Raw genomic sequence first — 25344 nt, forward strand, 5'->3', positions numbered from 1 at the left:
AAAGTAATGTCGTCTGGCTCTGACGGCTAGGGACCTGCCGCCTATATGAGAGGCGCAGAATCCCGAGTGTAAGTCTTCGAGAACTTCCTTCCCCTTTTCTGGTGTGACACACTTCAACAGGGGTTTAAGAAATTCCGCTTTGAAGAGTTTTCCATTTTTCAACTCGAAGCTTGCGGCTCGCTTTTTCAGAACGGCTGCTTCCTGTGGTGAATCAGGGAGGGTAAGCCCGGATGGCATCCATCCAAGTGGAGCCTCGGTCTAAGGTTCCAATAGGCTCTTCATGTATGCTTCTTTTTTCAAGAACTTCCCAAAAAACCGACCGAGGAGTATCACAGCAGGCGGATGAAGCTAATTTGGACAAGGCATCCGCCTGGTTGTTATCTGACCTGGGCACTTGATTCAGACGGAATTCCTCAAGTGCCCTAGTCTCTTCCTTGACTGCCTGAAGATATTTGATCATAGCCGGATGAGTTGCCTCATATGCTCCCTCATACTGGCTAACGACCAACTGTGAATCAGAATAGGCGTCAATCTTCATTGCCCCTGCCGCCTTACACATGCGGATTCTAGCTAGCAGGGCTTCATATTCTGCCTCATTATTTGAGGCTTGAAACTTAAACCGTAGTGCATATTCAAATTTGTTCCCCACTGGGGACTCATATATAATTCCTGCACCACAGCCGTTCTTTGTTGAGCTTCCGTCTACATACACTTTCCAAACCCGGTCAAGATTTTCCGGTTGCACCGGTCGGGTCATTTCAACAATGAAGTCGGCAAACGCCTGACCTTTCACTGCTTTCCTAGGTTCAAAAGTGATTTCAAGACTTTGCATTTCAATAGCCCATTTCAACATTCTTCCGGATGACTCCAGGGTAGACATTGGCCGCTTGAGGGGCTGGTCGGTGTAGATTACCACCGGATGGGCCAGGAAGTATGGCTTCAATTTCTTGAAAGCCATATACAGGGCAAGGCCAAATTTTTCTACCATGGGGTACCGGAGCTCAGCATTTTTTAAGACATGGCTAATGAAATAGACCGGAAGCTGAACACCGTCTATCTCAGCAAGGAGAACGGCACTGAGGGCATGATCTGAGACAGCTAAGTACATGTATAACACCTCCCTAGGCAATGGACTAACAAGTCTTGGCAAAGAGTGGAGGTGTTCTATCAGCCGTTGAAAGGCCGCCTCAGCCTCATCCCCCCATTCAAATCTGGTTTTCTTCCTGATTGCCTGGAAGAAGTAAAGGCATTTGTCACCTGACCGGCTGAGGAATCTTCCCAGAGCGGCCAGGCAACCGGTTAGTCTCTATGCTTCCTTGACAGTGCGGGGTGACTTCATGTCAATCACCGCCTGTATCTTCTCAGGGTTAGCCTCTATCCCCCTTTGATCAATCAGGAATCCGAGAAACTTCCCAGACTCAACACCAAAGACGCATTTCTTAGGATTTAACATGACCTTATGCCGCCTGAGTGTGGTGAAGGTTTCTCGGAGATCAGCAAGGTGATCCGTCTGCTGTTTGGATTTGACTATCATGTCATCAATGTATGCCTCTACATTCCTCCTAATTTGATTAACAAAGACAGTGTTAATCATCCGTTGGAATGTAGCCGGCGCATTTTTCAAGCCAAATGGCATCACCGTGTAACAGAATAGCCCCTGACGAAGGCCGTCTTATCTTGATTTTTCTTCCACAGGGGTATCTGATGGAAGCCAGAGTAGGCATCCATGAAACTCATCAAGGCGTGACCGGCTGTAGAGTCGACCGGACTGTCGATCTTTGGAAGCGGATAACTGTCCTTTGGACACGCCTTGTTAAGATCTGTGTAATCAACACACATGCGCCAGGTCCCATTCGGTTTCTTAACAAGGACCACATTGGCCACCCAGTCGGGAAAATTACAAGGCCGAATGAACCTGGCGTCTAGCAGCTTTTTGACTTCGGCAGCTGCCGCCTGACTTCTTTCCTCGCCGTGGTTTCTTTTCTTTTGCCGGATGGGCTTCTTTTTGGGGTCCACGGCGAGTTTGTGGACAGCGAGGTCCAGGCTGACGCCTGGCATCTCTTCCACTTCAAAGGCAAAGATGTCTTTGAATTCCTTCAGCAGAAGGTGCAAATTTGCACCCAAAGTAGCATGAGCAACCGTCCCAACCTTAACAGTACGTTCGGGACGGCTGTTATCCAGAACGAGATCAATGCTTTCGCCAGCCGGTTGGGGACGGAGCTCACCTGACCGCTCACCGGTCAGTGATTGCTATTTTTTCTCTTTCTTCACCTCCACCAGCAGGGGTGCCTTTCTTTTCATACCGGCTGCTGGTGGGGCGGGTGCTGGATCGGCATCCTTGACATTGTCAAGGTCTATTGGTTCCTGGACACTTGGGGTTACAGTGTCCCTGACGGCTGAGAGGTAGCACTCCCGAGCCGTCTTCTGATCCCCATTCAGGGAACCAACAGTGCCATCATCCTTCTCATACTTGATGAGCATGAGAGATGGGATGATTACTGCCTTGGCTACGTTGAGGGTTGGCCGGCCTAAAATAATGTTGTAGGCGGTCAGCTCCTCAACGACCAAGAATCTGACGACAATATGTCGTCCCTGGCCTTTCTCCCCCAGCCGGATGGGTAAATCAATTCTTCCGGCTGGGTAGACCATGCCACCCCCAAAACCAACCAAGGGGTGGGTGACCGGATGCATGCTGCTGATATTGTATTTCAGCTTCTGCAAGCACCGGAGGCTGATGATGTCTGATGAGCTGCCGGTGTCAATAAGGATTCGTCCAACCAGCTGGTTGGCAATCTTACATTCAATGACCATCGGGTCATCATGCGGGCGGCGAACGCTGCCCCTGTCCTTCTCAGTGATTAAGACGTCTGGGAAGGAGGAGCTGGCTTCCGCCTGCTCATCATCATCTTTGTCCATCTTTCGAAGATGGCTCTTGGTGCCCCTGATGGTAGGGCCACCACATGAAAACCTGCCTGCTATAGTGTAGACCGGCTCCTTGTCGGTATCCGAACTACTAGCAGGCTGGGGGGTAGTCTTGGAGGACTGACCCTTGTTTTTCTTTTTTGCCCCGGCTGGGGACTTGGAAATATAGGACTTCAACATCCCCTTGTCAGCCAGACGGTCCAACGTCCGCTGTAGGCTGAAGCAGTCGTTGGTGTCATGGCCAACTTCCTCATGATATTGGCAAAATTTATTTTTGTTCCTGGATTGAACGGAACTTTTCATTGGATTCGGCTTCTCAAGGGACAGCCGGTCCTTTATCTCCATGAGGATGGAGTTGCAGTCCTTGTTAAACTCGTACTTTGGGACGTACGGTTTAAATTCTTTCTTCTTCTTCTGGGACGGCTGGTCAGAGTCACTAACCGCCCAGACCTCTTTTCTCTTCTTGCTCTCTTCTTTCTTTTTTGCCGGCTGAGGAGGCCGGTTATCTCAATGTTTGTCAGACTTCTTAGAGTCCGACTGGCTACCAGGAGGTCGGTTGCTTGAATGTAGCTTTCCGCCTCCCTCAGGGCCGCCTGTAGGGTGAAAGCCCCTTTTTTGACTAGGTCGAACTTAAAGGTCGACCCGTCTCTCAGACCTTTAAAAAAGTCTGTAAAAGCTACCTCATCAGACAGTCCCTGAATCTGAATTCTGATTAGGTTGAACCGCCTAACATATGAGCGTAGCCCTTCTCTCTTTCCCTGCTTAACACTGCTCAAATCAAGGCTTGTTTTCTTAGCAGGGATGTTCATTGAGAAGTTGGAAGGAAACAGGAAGGCAAGCTTCCTGAAGCTGTCTATGGACCCGGCTGGCAGGTTGCCAAACCATTGTTGGGCAATGCCCTTCAATGTAGCCGGGAAGCATCGACACCAAGTGGCATCATCCAACCCCTGCAGATACATGAGGTTGGTGTAAGCCATGAGGTGGTCTTCCGGATTGGTGGTACCATCATAGGTACCAACCAACACATTCTTAACCTTGGCCGGCTGAGCCGCCTCGGTTATCTCCCGAGTGAACGCAGAAGGTTGTTCACCCAGGCGCAGCAGGCGAAGCTGCCAGTCCAATGGCTGGACATTTGGATACGCCGCTTGACCCCCAAAGAAGGCCGGCTGCATGAAGTGAGGAGGATACTGCCCGTAAGCCTGAGTAGGCACATACGGGACGGCTCCAATCATATGAGGGCCAGAATGGACGGTATTACCGCCTGTCTGGCTCTCATGCAAGGAGGGTGCACTCCCTGCAGAGATGTTGTTGAAGCTGTCTGGAAAGTTCGACGTTGAAGCCGACTCAGACAGCGATTGGTTTCTCTTCCGGTTAATAATCTCCTGGGCATCAAGAGTTGATTTTTTACTTCTCACCGGCTGCTGAGGCCGCGAGTGTTATTGGTGTTCCCTCCAGGAAGGAGAATTTTTGACCAATCAATGGTCCCGGCTGCCTTCTCCTTTGGATGGGGAGTGGGCTGCCGGTTTCTGACTCACTTCCCCTTCTCTGGAGGAGTCTTCTTCGCCGACTGACCTTTACTTGGCCAGCCCTGCTTTTGGTAATCAGCTCTGTAATTTCACCCTTGAAACTCGTCATGAACCTCATGAGTTCGTCTCGGGTAACAGGGGCTGATCCAGCTGCCGTTTGGGTTGCCCCTTCCGGCTGCCCAGGGGGTCTGCTCGGACCCGCCTGGGAAGCACCCCGCTCCAGAGTGTCTCTGGGCCGGATGCGCTTAGTTCTGAGAGAGCCGTCTCCGGCTGTAAAAGTTTCGACCTGAGGATCTTCATCCTCATGGTCTGTAAAAACTTCTGGGTCTTCACCCAGACGGTTAAGGGGGTGGTACAGACTCTTGAACCATCTTCGAGGTACTCTCCCCACAGACGGCGCCAAATGTTTTGGGTGTTTTTGTCCCTTGGGAGAGTTACAACGCGAAGACTGATTCGCAGTGAGCTGTACCTGCAAAACAAACGGAGACACCGGTTGGATGGTGCTCCGCCTCCGACGCACAAGTCAGTAACTTGAAACGGAATAGAGAGAACGAAAATTTAGGTGGGTATCTGCTCGGATTCCAAGCTCAGGTCTTTCTCTAATGTAAGAGAATAAGGGTGTAATTAATGATTCAATGTCCCCCTCAAGGTGGGGAAATATCTCCCTATTTATAAGGTCGTTGGAAAATGCGCCCCTATCTAGGTCACTTGACCTAGATTTTAGTGGGCTGCGCCGTTTTACGGCGCTCCTAGGAGTTTGGGCCTTTTGAAAGCTGCCAATTCAGAAACATATCTGAGGGCACCAAGTGTCAAGAGGATGTTGAGCCACATGAGCCATCCTGACCTTAACACGTGGCGACCTCTCATTGGTCCACGTGTCTAGGGTAAAAATACCCTAAACAGGATGCTTTGGATTGTAGTCAATATTTTTCTCTTTATTTATTTATTTTTTAATTTTGGTTTTTGGTTGTGGGATGTGGCCTTCGGATATGCCCGTGAAAGACTGTATTGTTATGAGTAATCTTGTTTCATTTTAGTGCTTTGGTTTTTATCCCTTTTTCTGGCTGTGGGTTTTTTTTTTTTTTTTTTTTTTTTTTTTCTTTTTTTTTTGTAGCATTGAGCGATTATGATTGTAGCTTGTTGTACAAACCATTGGCTGTTCATTAAGTTTTCTAAGCTAGGGTGCTGTAGTTAAATTATTTATAATCTGCTGCCAGGTATCAAGCTGTAGCATACATTGAAGCTTCAGCGTACATATACCAAGATGGAAAGGTTAGACAGTACCTGAGTTCATAAGTTTTTTTTATTATATGAATTTGGAATTTGAGCTTGTTGCTGGAATGAATATATTGAACTTTTTTATCTAACAGATATTAGGTTCCTGACATACTGCTATCATGCTATGTATGAAAAAATAAGAAGTTGGGATGATTTTCTATGGCTTGATACAACTTTTTCGCCCTTTTTTGCCCATTATAATAGTTGCTTAAACCATGCATAAAATGGTATCTTGCTGTTCCAAAGAGTGATGAAGTAAAAGGAAAGTGTTGAGATTAATCAGAAACAAAGGGAGTAATGTTCATATGGTATTGAAAATAGCTTGAAACATTGTGTTTGTTAATAAAAATGCATTTTGAATAAAGCAATTTAATTGAATCAAAAACTAATAATGATATGGAAAAATAATTTTAATGAAGGCCCACTAGATATGCCTGGCTCATAGGTCTTTGGGTCTATTTTTTTGGTTGCTCCTTTTACCAGGCATTGCCATGGGGCCCTGTGGCGAAATTGTGCTGGATTATGCCAGGCTGCCAGCCTACTTGCTGGCATGACCCACTTCCATTGATTAGTATATGTTCTTGCCTTTAATTTTCCACGATAGCTATATATGTATACTTGATAGTTCCAAGCTGTTTTATTATCCGTAAAATTTGTGGTTTTCATTATAGAAAATTCCTCTTTGGATATCTTCTTTCAGATTCTTGTTGAAGTTGATAATCTGCAAGATGTGCCAAGTCCTTATATCCAAATTAAAGGAGTTGACAAAGAAGCTGTAGTGGCTGCAGGCTCAATGCTAGGGCTTGATGGTTCATACACTACTAAGGTTCTGACTTTGTACTTGTCGTTAACCCCTCCATGGTTTTCTAGTTGTAATATTTGTAGTTTTATAAACAGAATATTTTCTGGCCTGCTTTAAAAGCTAATATGTGTTATTGTTCCAGAGCTATTTGCAAATAATATTAGAGAGCTTACCAGCCCTAGCAATAGACTCCAGTGGAGTCCACACTCAGCAATCTGCAAGACTACTGGAGCTTGTGGAAATCATTCAGTCTCAGGTATTTTGTTTGTTGACTGTTTGTTAATCTGCTTTATGTGATGAGTCTTGCTAAATGAAGAACAAATGAGATTGGCATGTTTCTCTGATTGCAAGTGTCTCTTTCTACTGGCTGGCATTGGCTATGGATAACGTGGTGGGTTAGTAATAAGTTTAATGGATTAACAAAAAGATTTGGTATTGTCATGTTTCTATGTCTCTGTACTTACAGATTTGGGGGTGTGTGGTACTTATTAGAAGCAACTTGGTGCTTGTAGTTGCCGATATGCTGTAGGGTCAATTCATCATTGGAACACTGATTAGTGTGATATGATAGAATGCATTTCTGTGGACATTATTTACAGTGCTGACTGCCTAATAGTTTGAACTTGATCTTATGATGATGAGATGAGTGCAATTGCAAGATATATTGTGCTCTGAACAGATTTCTTATGTACTTTCTTTGTTGGGATTGGTCACATTGCTCTAACCCACATAATTTAGGATACAATTTATTAATTTATTTACTCCGAAAAAAAAAAGAAAAAAATATTTATGAAACTGAGAACAATTGTTGGCAAAGTCAAATCTTAATATGGGTATTCTAGAACAGTCAACTACAAACCATTAATTTCCAAGGAAATGCCACAGTTTTCCACGCATCATAAATGCTTTTAATGCTTGTCTGGTTTATGTCAAAATTCACCGAAAATAAAAACTTCTATGGATTTGGGGGTGGAGTTATTTGGTTTGCAAAATCAAAAGAAGTTACACTTACGAGAAAATTATACCTTTTACAAACAAAATGGATGAAGTTACTTGCCTGGGTTCCTTAGGTAAGGGAAATGTACTATATGAAATAAAACTTCGTATGCTCAACCAAACAAGCATTCCTATGAATTGAAACTACGTGGGAAAAAAAATCTCCTAGGCAATACTCCATATCACTTTTCATGTTCAACGGAGGAAGTAGTTTGTATTACTATGTATTCTGGGAATAATAAGTTTCGGAGTGTGGATAAACCCCTATTTAGTAATTGCTAGCTTTTCTAATTCATAGTCAATGCCCTAGTCTCAATGTAAATGTTAACATTGTACCAAGTGGCCTTGACAAATGCTTGAAACTTATTGAAGGGAAGTAGCTCAGCTTCAGAATCCTCTCCAGGCAGAGAAGGGGCAGCAATTGAAAATGCAATTGAAGAGCTGCAGTGCAGAATCAAGAGGCTTGAACGGTGGCAAACAATCAATACTGTATGGTTTTTTCTTTCACTAATTCTCATTCGAATTGTTTTTTACTGTACATATCAAACCAATATTTTATGCTATCTTTGGCAGGTAATATGGACTTTCTTGATGTCAGCCCTCATCGGTTATTCACTTTATCAAAGACGCCGTCGGTAGGTGGTTATATTATTACATAAGCTAATTGTTGAGACTTCAGTTAAAATTTTCCAAGGGATTTCCATCTGTCATTATACCAAAGACAGGATGCGAGTTCCTTTCTTGTATACAAATCTCAGAAAAGGTATATAAAATGGATATTGATGGTGATGAAACAGATGCTCCTTCATCTTATATCTATTCATATTCCTTCATTTATCTCCAGCGGTCTAGGGTTGGCACAAGGTATTATGTGTTCTGTTGCTCACATGTATAGCTCTGAAAAGTTCCGTTCATAAGTAAAGGTCAGGGAAAGGAAAGCAGAATCAATTGAATGTTACTTCAAAGCTTTCTAGTACATGAAATCGTTTTACAATTGATTTCAGATATATCGATTGTGAATAATTACAGAAAGATCACCCCAGGTTGGCCTGGCATGCTATTAGATACAGATAAATCTGTTTCGCAACGTGTATCTCATTTTTGTTAACTATTCTGTGTTTCTGGTATATTTTAAAGGAAATTTTGACATTTGCTACCAGGAAAAACACCACTCTATACATTTGCTACCTATTAAAATTTTTTTTTTTACTTTGCTACCACCTAAATCACATTTTGTTAAAAATTGCTACCACATGTCTTATTCTGTTACTGTTTCCGTTAGTGGGGCTCAACCACCGTCCAGCCACCTTCTTGCCACCCCACCCACCTTCCAGCCACCCCTGCTCCCTGCTACCACCAACAATCAACCACCAACGACCTCCCTTGTCTCACCACCGCGCACAACATCTCCCTCCACCGTCACCACCCTTCCATCACCACCGCAAAATCTTGCAGCACAGTAAATCGCGGCGGCCAACAATACCGTTAGCAGCAGCACTGTAGCACCCACCTTCATCATTGCGGCACCACCACGCATATCCCTCCATTAGCAGCAGCACCGCAAAACACCACCACGCACATCCCTCCATCAGCAGCAGCACCACAAAACACCACGCACCACACCTCCTCCATTAGCCGCAGCACCGCACCTCCCTTATCTCACCACCATGACAGCAAATTGCGGCAGCAACAGCGGCCAAACGTGCCAATCACGGTCACCAAATTGCGACCAATCGCAACAATCACTCTAAAACGGTGGGAAATCAGAGGAAAGAGAGGGTTGTGGGGTCGTTTAGGGCGGTTTTAAGGGTAGCAATTGCGGCCAATCGCAACCAACACCACCCTAAAAACGAAACCCTAAAACTCGTTTAGGGCGGTTTTAAGGGTGGTGTTTAGGTGGGAGGGAGGACCATGGATTCGTCGCCACCGAGGGAATAGCCGACACGGAGGTGGGAGAGGTAGCAGTGGCTGACGGGCTACAAGCAGCCAGCGACGGAGGTGGGAGTGGTGGCTGACGGACTGTTTTGGGGGATTTAAATTTTTTTTTATTTATTTTTTTTTAAAAAAATTATATTATTATTTAATTAAATATTGGGCCCTACTTAACAGAATCTTAACGGATTCTGTTAAGTGGTAGCAATTTCTAACAAACTGTGATTTAGGTGGTAGCAAAGTATAAAAAAACTTTAAACATGTAGCAAATGTGAAGAGTGGTGTTTTTACTGGTAGTAAATATCAAAATTTCCTATTTTAAAGTTAATTTTTTTTCCCGAGCTTCTTGCACGTTGGTATGGTTTAAGAATGCAAAGCAGGTTTTCATTTTAAAGCAAAAATAGCATCCTCACAGCCTCACTCATTCCTAATGGTGCCTTCCCAAAAACAGGAACAATTGAGTATTCTTTACTGTCCCTCTCAAGCAGCCCTTTAACTGGATTTTGTTTTGGGCAACTGCTAAAAGCAATCAAATAAAGCACTGTTGCACTGTTTCTCTTTTGATTTCCATCCTGCCCTCTCTCTCGAAATTGAATATGCGTGTAGAATAAAACAAGGACTTAAATGAAATTGACATAACATACCAATGGTAACGGCTGCAAATTCATATCTGAAACCAATATAAGATTGTCGATACAGCCTGCTAGTATTACACGATCAAAGCTCAATGTCTTTACCCATCTACTGATCTTACCATTTTTGTAAAGAGTTATTGGTCATAGAATGATCTGTACCAATCTTACCAATCCTTGAACTTTCCCAGATCACTGCTTTATATGTCACACAACCTTTCAAGATCATATTGTCAAAGACAATGGTACATATATATTCAATTTTGACAATTCAAAGCTAGAGTTACGCAACTGTTATTTGCTTGCTGAAGCGTCTAGGACTAGCATTCACAGAATAATTCCTTCAGCATTTTCAAAGAAAATTCTTTGGACATCGTGATTCAATCTCAATTTCATCTCTTGCGAAAATTCCTTTTTCAAGGATCCAATCCTCGATCATGACCTGCGAATGAACAGCCTGATCAGTGGGCACAAAATGTCCTGCTCCCAACACTACAGCATGAGTCAAACTCCCCCATTTCTGCACATACCCGGCAACCTCCTCTTCTACTTTCCACACTTTCCTCTCTGCATCTTCAAACTTCCGAACCCCTTCCCACTTCAACTTCTTCAGCCAAGCCTCTACGGAAACCACCCCATCTCTCAGGTCACACTGCCCCTGATATAACAGAACCTTGGTCTTCTGCAACAACATTTCCACCATGTACTTCACACTCTTCATTACATCTTCATGTAAAATCTCGCCTACTATATTACTGCAGTCCTCCCAAACCATGGATTTATTCACCCCCAACGCCGTCTTGACCTCAGAACTGCTCAAAAACCGCTCTACCAAGTACGACTCATAGGGTATTTTCCTTCTGATATCATACAAAGTAGCCAACCCTGTCATCTCTTGGAGCAAATTCAATACTCTACTTCTTGCATCAGTTGCCTCAGTCCACTTCCTCTCCATAACCAACTTTACCGCCGCCCTTTGACCTTCCTCTAACTGCAATCTCTGCTTTTCATTCACCAACCCACTAAAATAAGCATTCAACCCATGGGTTGTCACCTGGGTTATCGGGTCAGTTAACCCGTTTCCAATTGCAATTCCACCAAAATTTACCCTCTCAGTTTCTGGTAGCTCACTATTTCTCCTTACTATGTAATACCCTATTGCAGGAGCATATTTTCCTGCATAACTTTCACCAGTAATATAAACGGGTCGATTTCCAAATACAGCTTTATCTAATGCAAGAAATGATTTAATAGCAATAAAAAGATGTTTAGCTACACCATGTTGATCCCTTGGAATCTCCTCTGGTGTAGCAGCAATGCTAAACCCTGTCCCAATTGGATTATCCAAGAACAAAAGCCCGAATATTCGATTCCATGCGCCTTTATTTCTTTCTAACTCAATCTTATGGTTAACCCGCCACGGGCCGAGCTCATAGAAGTTCCCAACCATAGAGGAACAACCAGGACCTCCTTGGAGCCATACAAGAAGTGGAGTTTTTTCAAGTGTTGAAACAGGTTGCTGTGCTTCATAATAAGTGTAGTAAATCGACGACTTAGAAGTCGAGTTTACGACTAAGTAGCCGGATTTAGTAGGAAGCGATTCGGGTGTAAATGGGGTGGATGATGAACTAATAGTAGGAGTAAAATGGAATAGAAGAAGAAGGATAGATAATGAGAGGATGAATGTTTTCATAGTGTTTGTTTGTGTATTTTTGTGAAGTGGTGCTTACTAGTTACTATTTAGCATTGTAGTTTATGATTGAAAATGAGGACAATGATATAAAGTCTTCACGTGACATACGCGTATTAAAGCATCTTTAGTTTAATGAATTTTCAACTTTTAGCTATTCTTAATGATGTTGAAAAGTCTGTATTACGAGTAAAGACTATAAACTATTTGGTGCTCTACTTAGAACTTTGGAAGTACATGCCCCCGGAATGCATTGCTTATTTATATGTGCTATCGTTGACGCCTAGTGAAGTCGTTAACTAAGTGGTTGTTAGGTATGACATAGGAAGTTATACCCTTATATCTTAGACCAAAACTTACCTATGATCAAGGTTTAAATCTTCAGCCTCTAGCCAAAAGTATAACTACTTTACTATTAAAACACACCTCTTATGTTTGTAATTAAAACACGGTCTTAATGCATACTTCCTCTGTTTTTTTTATTTGACTTGTTTCTTTTATCACGTTTTGTCAATGCAAAACTTTAATGATCAATAATATATTATTCATAAAAGACGGTCAAAGAAGGGGTGGTAAATACTAAATAGTGTAAAAGTCAAAGTGGGTCAAGTAAAAATGAACGGAGGAAGTATTTGTTAATAGACTTAATAATCGGATCATTTATGTACATTTAGTTGAGTAATTTGCTAGACCATCAATTATTAGAGTATGCCCAGTATGGTAGGAATGGCATGTAATGTAATGATTTAGTTTAAGTTACTTCAAAAATTGTTGCATGTTCCCCCGCTTTACAATAATTTTATTGTACATCGAATATTTTGCAAAAAGTGATCCTTTTTTCTTACAAAAGTGGCTCTTTTTTTTTTTTTTTTTTTTTTTTTAACAAAAGTAACCCATATTTTCACAAAAGTGACCTTTTTTTTTTAAACAAAAGTGACCTCTTTTTTTTTTCCACAAAATTGACTTTTTTCCCACAAAAGTGACCCTTTTTTATACAAAGATCAAGAATTTCCAAATAAACCATGGTTAAGGAATGGGGGCACATCAGTCGATTGGGGGTTATTGAGAGATTGGAGGAAGGTTTTTTGGTTGGACAGGGGTTAGTTACTTAGTTGGGGGTTAATTTGATATTATAGTCCTTACAAAAATTGTTCCTGTTAGTATTCATTCATGCTATTTCTAGCTTCAGACTACCAAAGGCGAGCCTTCATCCATTACTGATTTATGTGGTTTCATACTTGCAACCTTCATTCCGTACAAGGTCTTTAAGGCGTCAATGTATGATCCATGGCATATAAAACCAGTAACCATCGCGTTCCAACACACATTGGGTTTTTTGGTGGTGATGGCGGAGGTAAAGGGAGAGGTGGAGGCGGCGGCGGGAGGGGGGGGGGGGTTTAGCCGGAACACTGGGTTGAGGTTTTACTGTTTCTCTAGCTCACTCTTTCTCATTGTTCAGGTAAAGGTTGAGCCATTTACAATAACGATATTGTACATCGGATTTTTTCTAATATTTGTGAAGTCACTTATCCCGTATACAATTATACAAAGCCTTCCTGTCCTCTCTTCAAGGGATATAGGCATATAGCCCTACAACTAGGGCCTTTTTTGGGAGATAAGATAGGGACCATAATGGCATAATGCTTCTTTCACACTGAAGTAACACATGTTTGCACAAGAGCTGGTTGGAAAAAGTGTACAAGCACAAAATTTGTATATACTTCATCTGTTCTTTTTTACTTGACTTGTTTCTTTTATCACGCTTGCCAATACAAAATTTTAACGATCAATAACTTAAATTCTCCGTAAGTAAAAATTATAAAAGTTATATATTATTATAGTATTTATTAAGACGAATCCAAAAAAATCATACATGAATATATTTTTCTTACATATTATTCACAAAAGACGGTCAAAAGAGGGGTGGTGAATAGTGTAAAAGTCAAAGTGGGTCAAGTAATAAAGAACGGAGGAAGTAATTCGTTAGCTAAGAATTAGAGAATGGTTGTTACTCTCTCTTTTATTTAGTGTTATACTTTGATTAAACACATATGTCCAGACACAAATTTGACCAAATACACTTATTGAGAAACACCTTTGACCAAATACATATGTTGAGACATAACTTTGACCATTAAATTATTTAATTATATGTTACGGAGTAGTAAATTATAGAATATTAATACTTCATATTATAAAAGTATACATTATGACGAATCCAACAATATATTATACAATAATATATTTTTATATGTAAGTAAAATATAATCAAGTCATAACCATTATATGAATAGTGAAAAAGTCAAAGTGTAACATTTTAAAAAAAAAAAAGCACAAAGGGAATATATACTACACCCGCTTCATGTATGGTATTTTGTTTTATTTTATTTTATTTATGTGGTATTTTTCCTCTTTACATGTATGGTCTCATTTTTTTTTTTTTTTTGACAAACAATGAAGCCTAGTACGGCTCAGCAATAAAAATTATACTCCATGTATAAATAAATGGAAAAAAAATAGAGTAAATTTTGTCTACATATAGCAACTTCATCAACATTGTATATTTGTATTAATATGAGATTAGAGGAAAATTAGTGACTTATAACAGAAATTTTGGCAAATGAAAAGAATGTGTTCCCTAGAGTAACTGCCAAATTACTACCCTTTGTGTTTTTAACCTGCGCAAAATTTCTTTATCAAAGCTCTTTATTACAGATTTGTTGACTTTCTCCACCCAGCAATACTAAAATATTACTCACTCCGTTTCATTTTATTTTTTCTAATTTGATCAATATTATTTAACAAAAAATTTTAAGGTAAAAGAAAAGTTTGAAATGGAATTATGGAAAGGATACCTTATACAAAAATTAAAAAAAATAATAATAAAAATACAGGAAGCAATAATTGTTCAGTCTATCTTCAAAATCAATCATTTGTGTATAGATAAAATCACAAATAACAATAATGTAAATGAAATTCCATTCAAACCTCATATAGTTGGGCATCACTTCCAGTTTTAGCAAAAGAAAACATACTGATAAACTTCAACGATAGCGACTACCGCCTAGAGGTATTTAGTGGGATTCAACACAAGGCACCTTTGGTGGTCAGCAAGTGTTTGCGTTATTCATATGGACTGGAAAACGTGAAAACGTTATCTAATTGAAAATGAAATTCATTTTCGCAAAAAAAAAAAAAAAAAAAAAAAAAAAAAAAAAAAAGAAAATGAAATTCATTAGTCTCACAAAGAACAAATGACTAGGGAGTCATATTACATACTACCCCGCCCACAATTATTTGCAACATTTGCCATAAATGGATGCTCTTTATTATGTGCAACCATCTTACTTTTACTTTTTGTTTTAATTTTGTTTAACCTTTTTAAATTAAACATATGGGACCACTTTCTCTCCACACACTTTAACCCACCATCACACTTAAAACATATGGAGCCACTTTCTCTCTCCTATTTTCCTCCTTTTTACTTAATTAAACCCACTCAAAAATTAAATTACACTAAAAGTTTTGCCTAATAGTCCGCAAAAAAATACATTTGGTGCAGATAATCGTGGGTGGAGGTAGTAATTAATAAGGACAAACATAGCTTCATCATTCTGTATTTTGGTATATCCCTTGAATATTCAAGGCTATTTGGTAAATTAGACAAGTGCTGAAAAAGCAAGGGCAAATGATGAAATGATGTATGTTCTGATCCATATGCTGTGTATCGAACCATAAATATTAGTAGTGAAAGTTCAATTTACGGTTTGGATTATAGCCAAACAAAATCCAATTCGAATTAATTCGGTTTCGGATTTTTCAAAATGTGATATATCTAAAAAAAAATACTAACTAAATATACTTCGCAATTGTTTACAAGTTGTGTCATTGATATATGCAATAATGTATATGTCTGCGACAAATGACAAGTGACATATAGCTGAATAAGAGTAGAAGTCAATCAAGCTAAAATTTTCAGCAGTTGCAACTCAATCTGTAATGCCTAAATGAACACTTGTTTGGTGTTCCCTCTTACATATTGAAACTAATACAGTAGATAGAAATTTTGTTCAATTCTTACTCCTTTCATTTCTGGTAATATTACTAGCAGAATCAAATGACTGAAAACTGAGAACAGATCCTCAATTACACTTTCGAGCTGCGCTAACATTAGCAGTCTAGGAATCCCTCAAACATTAAGTTTTACACAATGTCAATTCTCAAATGAAAAAATAAAAAAGAGCTTCTATATTAATTTACAGAAGACTGACATAAGATTTACATAAAGATTTAATAAGGTAAATTAAGAAGGCTTGGTGAATTACAGACTTTTAGGCTGTATAGTTTACCACTTAGCTGACTTGCATTTAGCAGATTTCGGGTTGATGTCAATATATGACCTGAAGTTGTTCATAATTTCCTCATATACTGGCCTCTTATAGTCTACAGCCTGTTGAAATGTAAATTCAATATCCTACTCGAAGTTCAACAAATACGGCGAAATTGAAGCAACTTGAAGATCATTGTTTTATTATACCTGATCAATGACCTCATCAAGGGTTGCCCATTTCCACTCTGAAAATTCTGTTTCTGCTTCTCCAGTTGCTAAATTGATCTCACGTTCATCTGCTGTAAACTTCATAAGGAACCTGTCCATGTTGAAATTCACGTGTCATCAATTCTGATCAATAATAACCAAGACGTAAGCCTAAACTAACAACTAGAAAAAATGTGCAGAAGTACATCCAACAGTGACAGCATGTTCTGAAACCGACAGAAGTGATGCTAGATAAACTCTGTTATAGAATTACTTTACTGGTTAGTATGTAATATAATTAGTAGTCCAAGTATGAGACCTCTAGCAGAAAAGTATGAGACCTCTTAGAAAAGTATGCGACTATAGAAACATAAGAATGAAGAATATTATGATATCAGTCTGTTGTTATACATCTGTTCCATTTAACAGCAAATAACTTAATCATGAATACAGTAATACAGGTTTACTTATGAGCAAAGTCTTTGAGGATCATTCTTTCGTTTCCCCTTTTATAACAATATTCATTCACAGAGTTTATTAATGTAACTAAGCATCTTACTTTTCATGTATATGTGCATTTTCCTCTTCTATCTCTAAAATAAATGGTAATAAAGGTTAAAGTGTTTCACCACCATAAAGTCCCATAGACTGTGAGCATGCACAGAATATATTTTCTCTTGCAAAAGCTTCAAGAGTAATAAAGACAGGGCACAGGAATATATTCTTTTATCTAAAGTGACTTGAAAAATGTGTTTTCAATTTTCATAGTCCTACGAACATTTTAGCACAATAATGTAGCCAGAAAAGCGTATCTACAGGCTTGCAGTCTAAGGATGTAGTCACGAAGTCGTTGGGTAGGCCCGTAGGACTCAATAAATTCTGTGATAATATGTTTCCTTGAGACTCCTTATATTACAACTACTAAAAGAGAGGTAAGACAAATAACAACGAAAAAAAAGATATAGTTTACCACTTCTGTGCCTGGCCATGCCATTCTCCACCCCACAAGCGATTCACTTTTGCCTTCACAGGAGGAGGAAAGTCATAAGTCAGCCATGTTGGGGCCTGCAAATAGATAAGCAAAAGTTAAGAAATATATACTTTGTAACTTCATATAGAATAAGAACGGAATGAAAAAAGAGCAAGCCTATCTGCACTATATTTAATAAGATGATTCGAACATGATAGAATTTAAAAATATTCATGAAATGCACCTCAGCAATTATATCAACAGATGTTATCCCAGTTTCCTCGCGTAATTCTCTGATGGCTGCAGACTTAGGATCTTCACCATCTTCAATACCTCCCTATAGTAAAACAAGAAGTTATTCAAAAATTAAAGATCAATACTAAACTTTCTAGATATATTTCAGTATTGCAGGCTACTTATGCCAAAAGGAAGAAAAAGAATCAAAAGTAAAGAGATTATTGTGGTTACTCTAATAGAAGCTATAAAACTTGGTATAATGTTTTGGTGTCTGTGAAGAGGTGTGCTAAATAACGGTTTGAATATTCATTTGATGGAACATAAGTCACTGACTCGATTAGTAAGTTATAACAACTCTTACAATCACATTAAAAACATTTGTTAGCCAAAAGCTAAAGCATATTACCTTATCTGAACATTGTTAGAATTGAAACTGATTGCAGCCTCAAAGAAATGATATTAATACTGTCTAAAAGGAGCTTCTAGGATAGTTTGTGACAAAACACATATGCAGTGCCAATACAACATTGATGTGCCGCATTCAATACAATTAACAATCTACCAAAAAATTTACAAGAAATGTGTTAAAAGTATATTTACCTGAGGCATCTGCCATGCTCCAGGGACATTTAACCTTGATGCCACAAAAATCTGCATCACATATTAATCACGATGTTAAACTCAAACAGAACAAAACTAAAGAGCAGCAATTGAGCAGGGCAAAAATACTTCGAAACAAATTTGATAAATATATATATTCTCCAATCTCCAATAATATGTTTGATTGCCACAAACTTCGAATCTTCTCTTTTTCCCACTTTTCTTTGTCCTTGTCACTTATCATTAGTACAAAAACTAAATCTACAGATGAAAGTTAAACATGAAATAGCCGTAGCATAAATGCAGTTATGATTTTCTCTAGGAGACTGATCAGATCACCATTATATCCACTACTAATACTTGGATCACATCATCACAAAATAAAGCTTAAGGTACTAATCTTTTTAACCCCGAGGAGAGTGCAGTACAGTACTGCAGTGTATAATAAGCGCAGACTGTTAGGTGTTGTGGATGACACTTGATCAATAATGTGAAAGATAGGAACAAATGAAAGTGAGGGAAGTGACATAGTGCATGAAGTATGTGGGAGTGATCGACGACACTCTCCAATCAAGTGAGTGTCTATGCATTCACCACTCATGGATAACTCTGAATAACAAAGGAGGAACTGTAAATGACTTAGACAATGTCACTATTGATTCCAGACAGAGGGAACACCATGTACAAACACTTACAGAGCAAAGAAATATGTTCTCTTTATAATCAACTTATCTGAATTCAGATTTCAGAACTCACCGTCTAATTGTCTATTACTATCAGAACTTGTTTTGATAGCAATCTACAAAGATAGACATGCATTTAAGTCATTTTGGAAATCAATTTTATGTAAGGAAAGTTTGTTCAGTATTTAATGTTTGGTCAACATGATATTATACATAATAAAACTATGTCCAACAACTTCCACTTTATTTAACAAGAACCAAAATGGGTTCATATTTAATTTTTTTTTTTTTAAATTAATTCTTTTACACTTTTTTTTTTAATTATGTATAATTGCGACTCTATGAATTAAAATCCTAGGTCTGCCATTGCTTTCAAATTATGTTGGAAACCCCATATGGCCACATTCATTAAAGAACCATATGCTAGACTTTTGAAACTAAAGATAAAAGCAATGGCTTTCTATTTTAGGCTTTAAATGATTATATCTGATAAACATGTAACGATAAGACCAAATCAGAATCCATGGTTAAAAACGACGAATAAAAAAAAAATATATTAAAACAAACAAAAAAGAAACAGGGTCATATAGATTATACCAATGAGATTTAAATCAAATCTTGATTTTCCATTTTAGAAGCTACAAAAAAAATTGAAACATGATTTTATCATTCTTTTTATGATCCAAGAAAATATATAGGTGCCGAATAAAACGCCACAAAGAACAAACATAGACGGGATTTGATCTCATGTCTTGGTACCACCGCCCAAGACTTTGACAAACTACCGTAGCGGTTATCAACAATATAATCCAAAATTTTATTTATAGACAAACTGATCTTTCAAGAGAACAGTTTTAGCAACACCATAAAAAATAACATAACAATCCTACCTAATTAGTTATATAATTGCAGATTAATCTCGTAAAAATATGTAAACAGCTAGCATATATAAATTTTACCAAAGATAGATTGCATAATTTTTGCAATTTACATCAAGGTGATGCATAAGCAATCCTAGTTTATCGGAAAAGTACCTGATTATCGTCGTTTATAAGACATATTCCGACGTTCGGACGGTAACCTGAGGGAAGACCCTCCATTTTTGAAGTAGAAAAATAGAGAGGAGAGAGAGTCAGAGAGAAGTGAGAGATATGATGATGGGATGACAAAAGCAGCTCTTACTTAAAACAAAGTCTAACAGTATTGGAAGTATTATAGAATTCAGAGACACAACTGCCAGGGTAAACAACCTTTCAGTACTCTCACTTATGTGTCACTTTATTCGGAATTTATAGTGGCATATACTATTATAATTATAATGGGTTCATAGTTATAATATGAGTGATAGTGGTACTTATGAGAGGTTTAGACAATGCAACCGATGATGTTTGAGTAAGTTTTCTATTAGGTGGAGCAATAAAATGAAAGTAGATGCTGAAAAAAAGGAGTAAAATAAAAATTAAAATGTAGAAAGAATGTCCTTATCCTGCGCATGTGTACATGATATGGACGTTTTGGTATCTGAAGACTGATAAAATTTTGCTGAAATTCAGAGAAAGGTAATGCTGAGGATTAAAAAAGGGATAAAATAATAGGTAGTGGTGGTGGGCTTTTAGTGAAAAAGAGTTGACTTTGAGGAAGCCTTTTGGAAGTGTCTTCTTTTATGTCAAATGATGTAATTATGACAATGCCAGAGTAGACCCCATCCACCCAGGTTGACGGGTTGGCTACTTGCCTGCTTATGCCCGCAATTTTAGGACTGCATACATGCGTTCTTAAAGATTCTTTCAATTGACTTTTTAGTGTTTTTACCGTTGTCCATAAAAGTCAATTAAATCCTCTAATAAATTGATTTGGTATTTAGTTTGAAAAGTAGGGTGTTTTGATCGGTAATTCGTTATTTGATGTGGTTGACGGTAAAATGTATTCATTTTCATATGTGTAAAAGTTACTAGTGAAAAATATAACATCTGTTTTCAGTTATTGTCCTTCCCTATATAATTGGGCCCGCATGTCAATATAGATATTAGACAATAATATACTCTCTCCGTTTTAAATACTTGCTCCACTTTCCTTTTTCGGCCGTTTTTAAATACTTGCTCTATTTCCTTTTTTGGAAAGCTTTTACAATATTTAATTCATTTCTCACACTTAAAACCAAACATAATACTCTTTCTCTTTCTATTCTTCCACTATTTTTACTTTTTACAATTTTTTATTTTCTCAACTATCCCACTACCTCCATATTTTATTACTTTTTTCAATTTCTCCTGAAACTCCGCGCATGGAGAAATGGAGCAAGTATTTAAAAACGGAGGGAGTATTTAATAAATGCAACCTAGGTTTACTTAACGCTTAACGCAACCCTTTTCCCCTTATATTATAACCCGAATAGAAATATAAAATTTTTTTTTCTCCTCCTCTCTCAACTTGGTAAAACATATTAATACATTTAAAATTTTTCTCACAAGAGTACCAAATTCGATTTAAAATACTAATTGAGATTACAATGGATGACAATTTTGACCTAAAAGAACTCATAATTGATGTAAGTTTTTCGTTTTTTTGTTATTATTTTTGAGTACTCATCCTGCTGAACGAGTGAAACAGGCTGATCTATTTCGGCTAAATTGAACAAAATCGATGCTCTATTTCTTATACATTGAAACAACATAGTATACTCTATTTTGTGCATATTGAACATAATAGTATACTCTATTTTGTATATCTTGAACAAAATAGTACACTAAATTTCATACATATTGAACAAAACAATAAGCACTATTTCATACAAATGTATAGTATCAAGTTGTATGGTTCTTCAAGTCCTATTAATTGGAGCAGCTGATTTATATATATATATATATATATATATATACTCCCTCCATTACGAATTACCAAAAATAGCGGGTACACATTACTTGCAACAAACTTATTTCTTTCCTTTTATGGTAAGTTTTTTTGTGTGATATTACAACATTACCCTTACTTTTTTTCCTAAACACCCTAATTAAACTATTGATTTTATCTTATTAACTTAAACCCTAACATTGATTTAATCACCTCCCATCTAAATTCATCATCACCACCACCACCACCATCACCTTCATTTGCAACAACCACCACCACCACCGATCGCTCCTAACGCCGGAAATCACCGCCGTCGTCTTCTTCCCTGTCGACACCTTTGTTTTCTCTCTCTTCCTTTTCTAGATCTAACTTTTTTCTGAGTTCGTTGTGCATTTGGTGGGTCGAATTTCTGGATTTGGTGCTTGGTGGGTCGAATTTCAAGGTTTGGTGCTTGGTGGGTCGAATTTATGGTTTCGAATTTCAGGTTTTGGTGGTGCTAGGTTTGAATTTCGTGGGTGGTTTTGTGGGTTCGAATTTCTGGGTTTGAATTCGTGGGTGGTCTCGTGGTGGTGGGTTTCGGGGTTGTGGGTCTGGGTTCGTGGGTTATGGGTTTCAGGGTGGGTGGTGGTGGGTTGTAGTGGGTTCGGCGGTTGTGGGTCTGGGTTCGTGGTGGTGGGTTTCGAGGTTGTGGCTCTAGGTTCGTGGGTTGTTGGTTTCGGGGTGGGTGGTGGTGGGTTGTAGTGGGTTCGGCGGCTTCGCAAAGGGTTCGCGGGTGGTGGTGGTGCTGGGTTTTGTTGGTGGCGCGCTGACTGGTGGTGTTTTCGTGGTTGTGGTTTTGCTAGGTGGTGGTGGTTTCGTGGTTGTGGTGCTGGGTGTTTAGTTTTTTTTTTTGTTTTTTTTATTGAATTAATATTAAGCACATCCCTATTTTTTCAATAATCACACTTAAGATATTTCGCCTAGGAGTCCGCAATTCCTCCCTTTGTTGCGAGTAACTCGTAACGGAGGGAGTATATATATATATATATATATATATATATATATATATATATATATTCATGCTAATATAATAATCAATCTTTACATCATTACATGGTCCGGGGGGGTTGCGGCCGCAGGGTGGTTGCGGGGCACTCTGCTCCATGACCAAGTGAGCGGTAGCAGGCTGCAGGCAGGCTGCGACAACACTCGCCTAGTCGCGGGCAGCTTGCGGTGTGAGCTGTTTCCCCCCTTCCCTCCCGAGTGGAGCAACCAATCAACCTCAATTTCATGATATAAGTGTAGGCTACATGACTTTGTTAGCAATAGGAACAATAAGCAAGGGATTATTCAAATAAATAAAAGTTAGATACCATGCATAATAGGAACATAGGTGCATATTATATACCATGCATTAAAGAATTTCAAGGGATTCAAAACAACTAAAATTGGGAACTCAATGCAATAGTATAGCAATTTCGAATGACCCATATGAACTAACAATACTTGTTAAGAAATAGTCTGTTACAACCCAGTTATACAAAGCACCTAGAATTGTTATATCCCAGTTATACAAAGCAACTACTACTATTACATCCCAATTATACAAAACAAATTCCTCTGTTTTAGCCCAACCATACAAAACAGTCGAAATCCATTGCATACCACTTACCCAAAATAGGATAAATTGCATTAGCCAATTTCTCTAATACGGTAATACTACCCAATCCCAATTCGATTTTTGTCAATTGAATGAAAATTTGATCCAAACAAAGATTAAAAAACCACAAATAGAATAAAGAGTATACAAAAACCCCAAAATTCATCATACTCAAGCGTTAAAAAAATCGAAATTAAACCCTAAACTAATTTGTAAAATGGAGCAACAAATATTATGAGAGATTGTGAAGATTACCTTGGCAACACAAAGAACAATTTGTAGGGAAGATCAAGCGACAAATTTCGTTTGAATAATGATAGCACAAGTACTCAAATTGATTTGAGTATTGAATGAATTTTTTGATAGAAAATTTTAGGGTTAGCGTTTTAGGTTGAAAGAGAGGAGAACGTAAGAAATCAGAGGGAGTTTGAGAGAGTGAGGGTATATTTGGGTTTTTAGGGGGTGTGCTCAGTAAATGAAGGTTGTATTTAGCAACCATGATTATAAATTATAAAAAATTAATATTCGAATTTTTTTTTTTTTTTTTGGTGTTTAGAGAGCCACAAGGGCGGGGGTGAGAATCGATCCCAAGATCTCCTGGAATCGGGAGGGAAGCTCTAACCACTTGAGCTATCCCTCACTCTCGAAAAATTTAAATTATGACAAAACCAACAATTACTTACATGACTATAATTTCTCTTGTATACTTTATTTATTTTCTTTTAAATGTAACACATCTTTTTAGCATGCTTAGGAATTTATTAGAGTAGTGCCAGGGCTACAATTAAAAATTATTTATGGGGCCTAAGCTAGCTTGTTCAACTTCTAAAAAATAGGGCCCTCTACTCAATACTTAAATGTAAATTTTTCTTTTTTTTTTAAAAACCAAATTAAATGTGAAATTAATTTTGGAAGATATAGAGTTTTTTGGAAATTAAAATGATAGATTGAAAAAAATTAGGGAGAGAAAATTATTTGGAAAGAGGTAAAATTGATTTTGGGGAAGGGGTTGTTTGAACCCCCTGTGAGCCCATGTTCATTAAATACAGAAATTATAAAAATGCCCTTACGAAACCCTAAACGGGAACTAATCATGCACATCACGCATCCCAAGAAACCCTAACATAGCCCAACAGGGCCTAGTACAGCCCAGACGACCAGAAACCCTAATCCTAACCCCAATCAAGTTAGTTAATCCTCTCCTATAAATACTAACTTCACATATTAGCGAGGTAATTAATTTTCTCCACACACACTCTCTCTACAAACTTTCTCTCTAAACACAGTTGACTGACTTGACCGTCGGAGGGGCTTTCTCGAGAACACCCCCTTGAGGCAGTTGACTTTCATTGTTTTGCAATACTCGGTTTAACCAGGCGAGCAGGCTCCCCTACAACTCAGATCCTGTAATTCTTTTGCAGAAACAATTGGCGCCGTCTGTGGGGATTCGTCAAGCAAAAAGTCATGGTTACCACCCGTCGAACCGATCCTTCTCAAAACGCTGGTGGGCAAAATCAAACCCAAGAGCAATCGCGCCCACCTCGCTAGCCGCGGAATAACCAACTATCCAATCGTGTAGATCAAGGTGACAACATGGAGGTTGAACAACCCATTGATTAGGAAGATCAACAGCCTGTGATCAGACAAGAACTGGAAAAGCTGACGGAACAGTTCAACACAACTCTCCAAGACACCCTTAAACAATTTACCGAAGCTATGAAAAACATCCAGGCAGGTCTTTCTCACTGGTCGCTGCAAGACCATGGACGCCAAGCGTCGCGGAACAATCAAAGGGCACAACCCCACGATGGTCCCCAACGAAGTGGAGGAAATAGCCGTAGGGCACAGCTTATCGGCGTGGTTAGATCCGTCCATAGTAGGTCTGGAAATCGTCGTCGATCACCCCAAGATCGACCCGTCATATCACATGTCCGCATAGAGACTAGTCAACACTCTACTGCAAGTCAACGTCGGAGGGACGGTGAACCAGCTAATCATGTTAGAGACCCGGATGCTAGGCAACTCATTGACGAAATGAGCCTACACCGAC

The 25344-nt window shown here is 38.9% G+C and overlaps 3 protein-coding genes across 6 annotated transcripts in view; 1 reads left to right on the top strand and 2 right to left on the bottom strand.

The window, feature by feature from the left end:
* Window positions 1-8690, top strand: part of LOC110712494 — a 32795-nt gene extending 24105 nt beyond the window's left edge. For 2 of the 4 annotated variants that reach the window (XM_021890978.1, XM_021891042.1), the window contains exons 22-26: window positions 5666-5720; window positions 6427-6552; window positions 6671-6784; window positions 7897-8013; window positions 8098-8690. In XM_021890978.1, the coding sequence (XP_021746670.1) occupies window positions 5666-5720; window positions 6427-6552; window positions 6671-6784; window positions 7897-8013; window positions 8098-8163 (478 nt within the window). In that variant the 3' untranslated portion in view covers window positions 8164-8690. Of the gene's footprint in view, window positions 1-5665; window positions 5724-6426; window positions 6553-6670; window positions 6785-7896; window positions 8014-8097 lie in introns of those variants that run through there. The other 2 variants (XR_002509642.1, XR_002509630.1) reach the window with 2 other exon arrangements.
* A 1396-nt stretch (window positions 8691-10086) lies between these two features.
* Window positions 10087-11871, bottom strand: LOC110712689 (serine carboxypeptidase-like 50). The gene has a single exon (XM_021891169.1). The coding sequence runs from the start codon at window positions 11779-11781 to the stop codon at window positions 10441-10443; it is 1341 nt and encodes a 446-aa protein (XP_021746861.1). The 5' UTR covers window positions 11782-11871; the 3' UTR covers window positions 10087-10440.
* Window positions 11872-15739: 3868 nt separating this feature from the next.
* LOC110712772 (nudix hydrolase 25-like) lies at window positions 15740-20178 on the bottom strand. Its single transcript, XM_021891253.1, has 6 exons — window positions 19840-20178; window positions 18123-18173; window positions 17530-17622; window positions 17286-17380; window positions 16316-16427; window positions 15740-16228 (listed from the first exon to the last, which is right to left on the bottom strand). Exons 1-6 carry the CDS (start codon window positions 19903-19905, stop codon window positions 16124-16126), a joined length of 522 nt encoding a protein of 173 aa, XP_021746945.1. The 5' UTR covers window positions 19906-20178; the 3' UTR covers window positions 15740-16123.
* Between the last annotated feature and the right edge of the window lie 5166 nt (window positions 20179-25344).

The sequence above is a fragment of the Chenopodium quinoa genome, unplaced genomic scaffold (genome assembly GCF_001683475.1).
Source record: "Chenopodium quinoa cultivar QQ74 unplaced genomic scaffold, ASM168347v1, whole genome shotgun sequence".
NCBI lineage: Eukaryota > Viridiplantae > Streptophyta > Magnoliopsida > Caryophyllales > Amaranthaceae > Chenopodium > Chenopodium quinoa.

Bases quoted from the DNA above. Each gene is read 5' to 3' on its own strand.
- LOC110712772 (XM_021891253.1), bottom strand. From the start codon at position 19,905: ATGGAGGGTCTTCCCTCAGGTTACCGTCCGAACGTCGGAATATGTCTT. The intron at 18,174-19,839 runs GTACTTTTCCGA...TATGTGATGCAG, and splicing joins TTATAAACGACGATAATCAG to ATTTTTGTGGCATCAAGGTT. The intron at 17,381-17,529 runs GTGCATTTCATG...ATCTATTTGCAG, and splicing joins CTGTTGATATAATTGCTGAG to GCCCCAACATGGCTGACTTA.
- LOC110712689 (XM_021891169.1), bottom strand. From the start codon at position 11,781: ATGAAAACATTCATCCTCTCATTATCTATCCTTCTTCTTCTATTCCAT.